General features: G+C 38.5%; 1 protein-coding gene across 1 annotated transcript in view; it reads left to right on the top strand.

The window, feature by feature from the left end:
- Nucleotides 1-1,941: 1,941 nt before the first annotated feature.
- The window catches only part of LOC115415526 (dehydrodolichyl diphosphate synthase complex subunit nus1-like), a 9,281-nt gene continuing 650 nt past the window's right edge, over nt 1,942-10,572 (top strand). Inside the window, exons 1-2 of the mRNA XM_030129116.1 lie at nt 1,942-2,604; nt 8,095-8,226. Of these exons, the coding sequence (XP_029984976.1) occupies nt 2,199-2,604; nt 8,095-8,226 (538 nt within the window). The 5' untranslated portion in view covers nt 1,942-2,198. The remainder of the gene's footprint in view (nt 2,605-8,094; nt 8,227-10,572) is intronic.

Genomic DNA, 10,572 nt, shown 5'->3' with positions numbered 1-10,572 from the left:
TGCTGTTGGTTGTAGTTTGACAGAAACAGTCTGAGCTCCAAATGTGAAATGATAGAATTCATGACAGAATGGGCTGAAGTCCAGATGAATCCCAGTGCCAGGACAGAAGGCCTCTCTGTGTCTCTTATCCTCACACATGAACTTTTCACATGACACACACAAAAATAAATGATCAAACAGTTTAAGGGTACGTTCACATTTACGATTTTTTGCTAAGGCTAATGTTTTCTAAAACATGTTTAATTCTTTACCTCAGATGGTGATTTTATGGAAGGATCTGGAGAACTGAGCCTTAGGAATCTGATATTTACCATCAGTAGGATTACAGTAATTAAATGTAGTTCTCATTTCCCTTGGAGATAGTGAGATAGGTTTTGTGGTTTTGTTAAAAGTAACTTTCTCCAGTTCCCTCCAACGCATGTTAGAGGAGGCACGGGCGTAAAATAAATGCTAAACTGTTTCTGGCTCATTTTTACAGATACAGGTACAGTTTACATCAATGTCAGCAAATCTGGAGAAAATAAAATTTGTTTGTTTTTAATTGTCCTGTCTCTTTTATATCATTTTTTCCTCCTTTATGTATACAGTGTATATATATTTTTTTAAAACTTGATTTAAATATCAATTTACAGACATTGTTAAACATTTAACATATAACACAATACACACAATACATGCGAACACAGATACAAAAATAGAATACAATCATAAAGTCAGTATATATACAGGATACATTTTCAATAATTTATATACAAAAAATAAATAAATTAAAAAAATAAATACATCAGTTTTTCATCTAAAATTTCACTAAGTGTCAGATGATACATTAAATATCTTATAGTTGTCAAGAAATGTCCTTTTTTTAAATTATTATTAACAAGGGCTAAGTGAGTTAAATTCAATTAAAAAAAAGGAAAGGTTGGTTTGGAGGCTGAAAATTTTGGCTTATAAAATGATAATATTAAAATAAATAAAATGAGAAAATTAACTACATACTGCAGACATTTGTTCTTATTTTCATAACGACATCTTTCAGGGAAAAACAGTATGGCATGTTAACATGGGTGAGGATATAAGAACACAAGTTAGACCCAAATTGCTTTGAGACATTACATTCTAAAAACAAATGGTTTAAAGTTTCATCGGCATGTCCACAAAAAACACAGGAGTTATCCACATCCTTGAATTTAGAAATGAAAGAGTTGACAGGATATTTTCTTCTGAACGTTACTGAAAATATTTGGGTATACAAGACATATAAATTTTGAACAAACAAACATCAAGATGTCAAAAAGAAACAGCATTTGAACAAATTTAAGAAAATAATGCATAGATTTAAAGACACAAAGCAGAATAGACAAATAGTAGTATAAATAAATAAATAACATATTTAACAAAAATAAATGCATCAGAGAATTCAGTCTATTTTAAAGAATTCTTTATAAATTGTCAGGGTGCTAGAGCTTTTTTTTTTTGTTAAAGATAAATTCTAAAGATTTAATACATTTTCAAATTCCATCAGAAAGATTTCAAAATTTGGGGTGTGTTTTGGTATATTTATTTTTGTGTATATGAAATTTTCAAAATGAAACGATCAAATTTACAACAAATTCTAAATTACGAATGTCGTGTTCAAACTATGTATTTACATTTTGAAATGTTACAGTTATTTTTTCATTACTTTTAGGTATGATATATTTTTTAATTTTAGACCAGAAGTTAGAAGAGTGTTCACACAGAAGGAATAAGTGTAAGAGTAGTTTCAGGACAAGAATGACAAAAGTTACACATTTCTTCCACGTCAGAAAATCGAGAGAAAATAGCGTTGGAGGGAATATACGTTATGTCAAATCTTGAGCTGTATAATTCTGCTTTTGTTTGTAATCCAGTACTTATTCGGTAATGTCCAGAAAATAAAGTTTTTGAAAGAAGAAAAAAGTGACATGCAACGTCACTGGTGTTTTGTCCAATCAGTGAGCTACGTGTATCACGCTGTAGGTGACGTCACAGTTGTTAACAGCCGAAGATGGCGGCGGGCGGACGGAGCTGTGTGGACGGACGGACCCCTGAATGAGGACACTTACCCGGGGCTGAAGGAGGAGACTGACCCGGGGCTGGCACTCAGGAGAACCGCTCTACTGCCCCGTACGGTACCCGTGCACCGCTCCCCTCTTTAGGTTCAGGATTAAAGCCTGTGAATGGCGCTGCTGTACGGACTGCTATGGCGGCTGCTGCTGCTCCTGGTCCACGTCAACAGAACCGTGGTGTGCTGGCTCCGTGTCCGGGCTCGGAGCTTCCAGGGTCGGCTGTGGGAACGGGCCGTGGCCGCCCTCTTACTGCCCGTGGCGCTCATTGGTTTTCCGGGCCAACAGAAGAAGCTGAACCGTAACCCGGACGGCACCGTTTACCCGGTGCCCGGAGCCCGCGCCGCCGCCGCCGGTCGCCGGTCCCGGTGGGTGTGTGACGGGAGGTCCGTGGAGAAGCTGCCGGTGCACATCGGCCTGTTGGTGGCGGAGGAAGAGCCCGACTACACGGACATAGCCAACCTGGTGGTGTGGTGCATGGCCGTGGGGATTTCCTATGTCAGCGTTTACGACGATAACGGTAACGTGCGAATGACACCGAGTCTGTGTGTAGTGGAGTCACTTCAAACAGAACCTGAGGGGTTTACGGTTCTACTGGGACTGTCAGCCCGGTCCTGTCATCCGGGTCAGGTGCACTGCTGGGGGGGTAGTTTGAGCCCAACTTTAGCTGAACTTGTGTCCGTCTTTCCTATAGCACCTGAACGCATCAGCACTAACATGGAGCGGATTCCAGTAGTCACGTGACTCTGTTGCTTTGTAGCACATGATGTGTCACAGACTGTGTGTGTGTGTTTGTGTGTGTTTGTGTGTGTGTGCTTGGTGTCACGTTGATGTGATGCGGCCCAGTGGAAACAAGTGTTTAAATCAGGGTTGGTACAGGACTAGGGCTGTGTGTCTGCAAGAATCTGGAGGTACGATACAAATGACAACACTAGGATCATCATACGATATGTCATGATACTGTTAAAAAGGCAATTTTTTATTTGTTTCTTTTTTTTAAATGATTATTTCCTTGAAGAATGGAATTCCATCATAAATCTGTACAAATACTAAACACATCTGCATTTGATCCCAACAGGATCTAATGTTCTATCATAAAATGTTCAAACTGTGTTCAAACTGAAATTCTGTTTTACAGACATTCCAGTTTCAGATCCTGTTCAAATGTTCAGATTCTATTAGTTCAGAACATTATTTTAGTTCATTCCCAACAAAGGAATTCCCATCTGCCTCTCAGACAGTAAAAAGTGCTTTTAGGATGATTCAAATAACCATTATTTAATTAATAATACTGTGTTAAACTAGAAAAGCACTTGGAGAGCACAGACCTCCGCCAAGGCAGATCAGTGCCCCCCCCCCCCCCCATCACCACCAAAATGTAGTCCTTTGTTCCTTGTGCCAGTATCAACATTTCCTGAAATTTTCATCCAAATCCATTGATAACTGTTTGAGTTATATTGCACAGACAGACAGACAGACAGACAGACAAACTAACACCGCCAAAGACAGAACCTCCTTGGCGGAGATAAAAATAATAAATAAGATATAAACAATAAGGAAAAACAAAAATTAACCTCCCCCATATCTGCCTTTGAATAAATACCTAAAAATATCAATACAGTACTTTTTAATATCGATACAGTATTGTGAAATGAAATATTGTGATATATTGCAGAACTGATATTTTCTAACAGCCCTTATACAGGTGCTTGAAATCCTTGAAAATGCTTGAATTTCAGTGTTGTGTTTTCAAGGTCTGAAAAGTGCTTGAATTTGAGTTAAAGTGTTTGCAATGATAACTCTGTGATGTGATTTATTATTATTATTTGATATGAACTCTGTCAGGTTAGATGCCAAGCCAAAGCTCCTTACACAGGTGATTTAGAAAAATACAACTTTATGACAAAAAAAAGAAAATTAGCGAGTGTTCTCAGGTACATTTGAATCTTACTCTTTGGCTCAGTGAGTGTTCCCTTTTTTGGGGGAGGATAAAACTTTTGCCCAGTCCCAATTCACCCCTTGGCCCCTCCCCCTTACCCCTTGCACTTGACTCCTCCCCCTTTAACCTGTCCCCTTCAGTGTTAAACAGCTGCAATCTGAGAAGATCCTGTGGTGTGGGATCTGCTTCCATTGTCATTCTTGTAGTGCAGGGGCGTCAAACTTACGGCCCGTGGGCTAAAACTGACCTGCTTTTGCACATATCTGCATTACACACTATTTTATATCCATCTTCTTTTAATATACAGTATTTCTGTGTTGTATTGTGTTGTATATAGTCGTATAGTGCACTGTTGGAGGCACAGACCACCTGTAACTGTGTTGCACAAGTTGTGTAATGATAAAATATATATATTTATAAGGCTGTGCAATTAATCGAAATTCAATTACGATTTCGATTATTACACTCAACGATTACAAAAATTATGTAATCGAGAAAAATCGATTATTAATTTGGAGTTTTAATTCATGCGCACGCAAGCTACCATGAGCTGCTTCACCCCCCTTAGCTCCAGCTGGCAGGTCCACCTCATGAGGACAGTTGTACCAGCGGTCTTGAAAAATGTCAGGAGTATCCCAGCAGAAGTGCTTGGTAAACAAAAAAGGCAAGTCAACTTCAACTGTATGGAATCACTTTGGGTTTGATGAAGAAGAAGGAGAGCAAAAACACATCACATGCAAAAAGTGTTTGGTAGTTGTGTCCACACCGACCGCGAACACAACAAACCTTTGTAACCATCTAAAGTTGAACCACTGCCACCTTTATGATAATCTGATGAAAAACCAAAACACACAAAAAAAACAACTCCGTCTACAACTTCATCCTCAATGCAATCTTCAATCTCCGAATCTCTTTACGCTGCAACTCCCTACTCATCAACATCAGAGACCCCAAAGAAAACAGAATTGCTTGTCCATTCCCTGGTTAAAGGTGTGTGCTCCATTAACACCACGGACAACTGGGGCTGCAGACAAATGGTGAATCCACTGGACAAACGCTAGGTTTTGCCTTCAACACATCATTTTACACCAGCTGCTACTACACTGAACATACTTGAATTTATAATTTGCACTTTATGTGAGTTATTTTTTTTTTATTGCTCCAGTTCTATGGCAAGTCTATAGCAGTTTAACTCCAGTGCACTATTTGTTTACAAAAGGAAACAGACTTGAGTTTACAGTACACTTATTTGCATTCAAAGATTTTTTTTGTTTCGTACAAAAGTGAACATACTTTGTTTTAGTGGTTAAAAGCTTTATTTATGTTTAAAGAGTATATTTTACATTGTTTTGCAAGAAGAAAAAAAACAACTTTAAGGTTAACAAATAATCGTTTTTAATAATCGTGATTTCAATTATTGCTAAAATAATCGTGATTATTATTTTTTTCTATAATCAAGCAGCCCTAATATATATATATATATATATATATATAATTTATTGTGTTCTGTTCTAATGTGGCCCATGGGATGAATTTGCGACGTGCAGAAATTACCCTGAACATATTACCAATCAAAGGGGTCCAACTCATTTTACTTCCTAACTCTAAAACTGTACCAGTATTCTGTCTATTACTGAATGTTTAGTGCTTTTGTAATCTATCCATTGATCAGTTAGTTCAATGTGCACGTGTAAATGATAAATTGAGGCATAATATAGTAAAAATTGCACTTATTTTCCTTAAGAAATTTCAGTTTTTCCAGGTAATTCACCCTTTTTTTATGAAAGGATGGTTTGTGCATGTAAACATTTTCAGAATTTAATTTACATCTTGTTCACTAAAATAGAAGGAAAAGTTTGGAGTTGTCATTATTCAGAGGTTATTATTTTATTGGTGCGGCCGTGTTGAGATCAGCTGTTTGTGAGTTGGACAACCCTGTGTACGTGTGTGCATTTAGGTTCAGACTGTCAGAGGTGAGATTTTACTAAGGCTGTGTATCTGCAAGAATCTGGCGATACGATACAAATCACAAAACTAGGATCACGATACGATATATCCCGATATATCATGATACTGTTAAAGGAAATTTTTTGTTTGTTTCTTTTTTTTAAATGATTATTTCCTTGAAGAACTGAATTCCATCATAAATCTGCACAAATACTAAACAAATTGGTATTTGATCCCAACAGGATCTAATGTTCTATCAGCAAATGTTCCAACTGTGTTCAAACTGAAATTCTGTTTTACACACATTCCAGTTTCAGATCCTGTTCAAATGTTCAGATTCTATTAGTTCACAACTAACATCAGAACAGGATTTGAGTTCAATCCAAACAAAGGAACCAACATTATTGAATAAAAGAGTGTGAAATAAGAATAAATAAAATAGAAACAAAAAAGAAAAACAAAAATGAACCTCCACAATATCTGCAATTGAATAAATACCTAAAAATATCCATACAGTACTTTTTAATATCGGTACAGTATTGTGAAATGAAATATCGCAATATTTTGCAGAACTGATATTTTCTTACAGCTTTAGTGAATAATGAGTCAGTCTGACATTAAAACTAAGAAGGATGAGAGTCAATAAGACAATTGTCAGTCATACAAAGTGAATTAAGAACAAAACGGAAGCTGCTGTTGTTTCCCCTTTGGATACAGATCTGAACTAAAAGAATCTGACGCTGAAATAACAGTTCCTTTTACGCTGGTGAGTTTCATCATGAAGCTCATGAAGGTACTATGTTCTGTTGTGGTGTACAGTTAAGGCACTTATTGGAAACACAGACTGAACAGAAAACTGAGATGGCCTCCAGCAGTGACTCAACAGGTGGGTCAGGACCCACTTTGGGTCCTGACCCACCAAACCGGTTTCCAGTGGGTCCTGGGCCTTTGTCTGGGTTCAAAAAATAATAACAAGTGTTCAGAGAACGCAAACCTCCTCCTTCAGCCTGAACACTGTGCATGTGTGGATCCACTCTGTCTGTTTAAATCCAACAGTTTCCAGGTTGTTCCATACACAGAAACAGTTGAATCTGGTCCCAGTCATGTGTCTGTCCAATTAGATTCAATTCACATCAGTATTAGTTGAGTTCTAATTTTAAATGTGTGGGAAATGGGATTTTCAGTGTTCAGTGTAAATGTCCACAGAGTCCACATTCCACAGTGGATGTGGACAATTTAGTTCCACATACAAGAGACTGTTCTAAGCTACAGGTGGATCCAACTGGAGGAGAATCGGAGTCGTTTGGAATTTTGGAAAATGTCTCAGTGATGACAGATGGAAAACTGTAGATGTTGTGACCTTGCTGTGACCTTGAACTTTGTCCTACTGGGACCAAAATGGACTGGGTTGGTCCCAGGGCCTAGGCCTATCTGTGGGGAAGATCTGGGAAAGATGGGTGGAAGAGTTTTACACTGAAGATGAGAACAAACAAACAAACAAACAAACACGCAAAACAAGTGATCACAATACCTCCTGGAGGAGGGAATAAACCAATCCTGTGTTTTATTTTTGATGGATCTGAGCCCCGTCCATTCCCACTCCCCAACAGTAGGGGACGGTAATGTGCTGTAATGATAATTAACACCAGACAATTAACACCATAAAGACGAACCAACAGTTTCTATTTAATCCATGTTTAAACACAGGTCTAACACTGACTCCATCAGATCTGGCTTTACCTCCACTGGACTAAAACCTCAGTGGGTTTAATTCTTCAATAAGTGACTGAATGAACTTTTAGTTTTGAACTGAGTTTACTGTTTAGTTTGGGTTTAAATGGACCTCATTTAGTGTCCTGAACCCAGACCAGTTCAGAACCATTGGTTAGGGTGTGTTACTGTGTCCGTCTTCTGTCTAAAAACAGATATAATGAAAACTATCGCTGGACACCACATGGAAAGATGAAAATGACTGTGTTTAGTTTAAAGAAGAAAACCCGATGATAGTTTCTCCTGTAGATTTGCACTTTATTCAGTGGGTGATCCAGTCTGTGGTGGTTTTCCAGTTGGATTTGCTCTTATTCCATCCCTTTAAGTGCTCATGGCTGTTGTTTTCTTTGTCAGGCATTTTTCAGAAGAACAACTGTCGTCTACTGGAGGAGATAGTGAGGCAGCAGCAGGACTTACTGGGAACAGAGGGCTCCAAATATAACGTGGAGTTCCTGAGAAACGGCAGCGAAACGCACCAACACCACGGTAAGAACCAGTGACCCGGTGGGTTCACTGCTGACATGGTTGGGTTTATACACTGGAAAAAATATGGATGTGAACCCTGAAAACCCACCAAATGACATCTGCACCTGTGTCACAAGGAAAGACGCACATGATGTTTTCAACTTAATAATAATATTTAGACTACCGCACTTTGCGGGCTATAAGCCACACCTGAATATAAGTTGCACCTGACTATAAGCCGCAGGTGTCCACGTTGTGACATAAAATATTTCCACAGAAAGATGGTAAACAGACAGATGATTTAAATATTTATTTCCATACCTTTACTGCTTTTTTCCAAACAGTGCCTGTAACACAGCAGTCAAACGTCAGGAACAGGCTGGTTCACAAACCCACAACAGTCACTGATTTCTGTCTTCCTCTTCCTTCTGCTCATTAAACCAGTGCAGTCTTCTTCAGTGTTCTTCAGTTGAACATCCTCAGAAAGGCTCCGTCACACTCCTACATCTCTTTCGTTGTCTCTTCCGTGCTGCAGCTCTGTTTCCTTCTTAGACAGATCGATTGGTTTGAACTTCAAAGCTGCATCATATGCATTTCTTCGTGCGTTTTACAGGATGAGGGTTTGTGTATGACATGAAAAATGATTGTTCAAAGTTAAACTTAAATCTCCTCTTCATCACTTCTTCCACCTGTCTGTTTCGCTTTTTTGCTTCCTGCTAGAGCGCCCCCTGGAGGCCGTTAGCCTGTAAAAATCTATACTTGAGCCGCATCGTTGTATAAGCCATGGGGTTCAAAATGAGAAAAAAGTAGCGTCTTATAGTCTGGAAAGTACGATTAGATTAGATTAGATTAGAGTAGATAGAACTTTATTGATTCTTTGGGCAGAGCCTGGACACTGAGGTTCCAATTACAGCCCAAACACTGAATATACACCCAAGAAATACCACAAAAAATATAACAAAACAATAACTGTAAAAAAAACAAGGAGTGAAAAAATGCAGTTGCACATTTGGAAGTACTAGCAAAATAGTAGTAATAATAACTAGAAAAGCACTTGGACAGTGCAGACCTCCGACCAGGGCCGATCAGGCCCCCCCCCCACCCCCTGATCACCACCAAAAATTTCATCATTTCTTCCTTGTGCCAGTATCATCATTTACTGAAAATTTCATCCACATCCGTCCATAACTTTTTGAGTTGTCTTGCACACAGACAGACAAACCCCGATGAAAACATAACCCCCACCATTCTTTGGCGGAGGTAATAAACAATAAACAACATTGCACCACAGAACTGCATGTTCAGTAAAGGGTCCCCAAGGGTCAAAGGTCACAGGTTGTAATGTGTTCTACAGCCTGTAAAACCCACTGAGGAAAATGTGTGATCTGTAGAATAAATGTGGGTAGACTAGTTTTCTGATGTGTGTGTTGGACTGGGTTTACTGTGGGTGTGGAACCTGAGGGCCCACAGAGTCCACACCCACACCTGAAACCACCTCTGCACTAGAAACACAAGAAGGAAGGAATGAATGAATGTTTCCCTCTGAATGGAGTTCAGGACTTTCCTGTTGCTGACTGATACTTCCTGTTATACCCAAATAAGGTCACTGAATAAAATGAAATAAAATAAAATAAGATAAAATAAAATAGAATAGAAATGAATAGAATAGTATATCCTTTATTGTTGTGCTCTTCCAGTCAGTGCAACAATATGAATAAAACACCTGTGCTATAGAAATAAGAAGAGAATGAATTAGAGCTGAAACGATTAATCGATTCACAGTGACCCAAAAAAAATCATTCAACCACAGTTCTCCTGACTCTTCAGCTTTGTTTCCTTCATTTCTCTGCTGTTAAACATTGGTTCCACTGTTGTGTTTCACACGGACGCTTATTGTGACGCACAAAGAAGTTTCAATTCAGGAAAACTACAATAGAATATTTCCCTTCAATCAATCCGAGTCGATTAATCGAATCGTGAATTTTTGCATCTGCTTCAAGCACCTTTGTACTTTAAAGCACCAGCCTGTTCCACCCTTTAGACACTGATGTGTTCTGAGGACAGGACTACTGTCACAAGACGCTTCAGGAACATTTGTCTGTTCAATCAGGTTCCTTCTGTCTTTTTCAGACTTTTCAAACTCATACAGTAGCAAGGTGTTGGTTATGCTTAGGCCTGTGTATCGGCAAGAATCTGGCAATACAATACAAATCACAATACTAGGATCACAATATGATACATCTCAATATGTCATGGTACTGTTAACAAGGCGATATTTTTTGTTTTGTTTCTTTTTTTAAACAATTATTTCCTGGAAAAACTTGTAGTGCAGCATTTGAATAAATAAAGTTTTAACATGTGGCTTTA

The sequence above is a fragment of the Sphaeramia orbicularis genome, chromosome 24 (assembly GCF_902148855.1).
Source record: "Sphaeramia orbicularis chromosome 24, fSphaOr1.1, whole genome shotgun sequence".
Classification (NCBI taxonomy): Eukaryota; Metazoa; Chordata; class Actinopteri; order Kurtiformes; family Apogonidae; genus Sphaeramia; species Sphaeramia orbicularis.
Note: the sequence above shows the minus strand (reverse complement) of the source record. Positions and strands in the feature narration are given on the sequence as shown.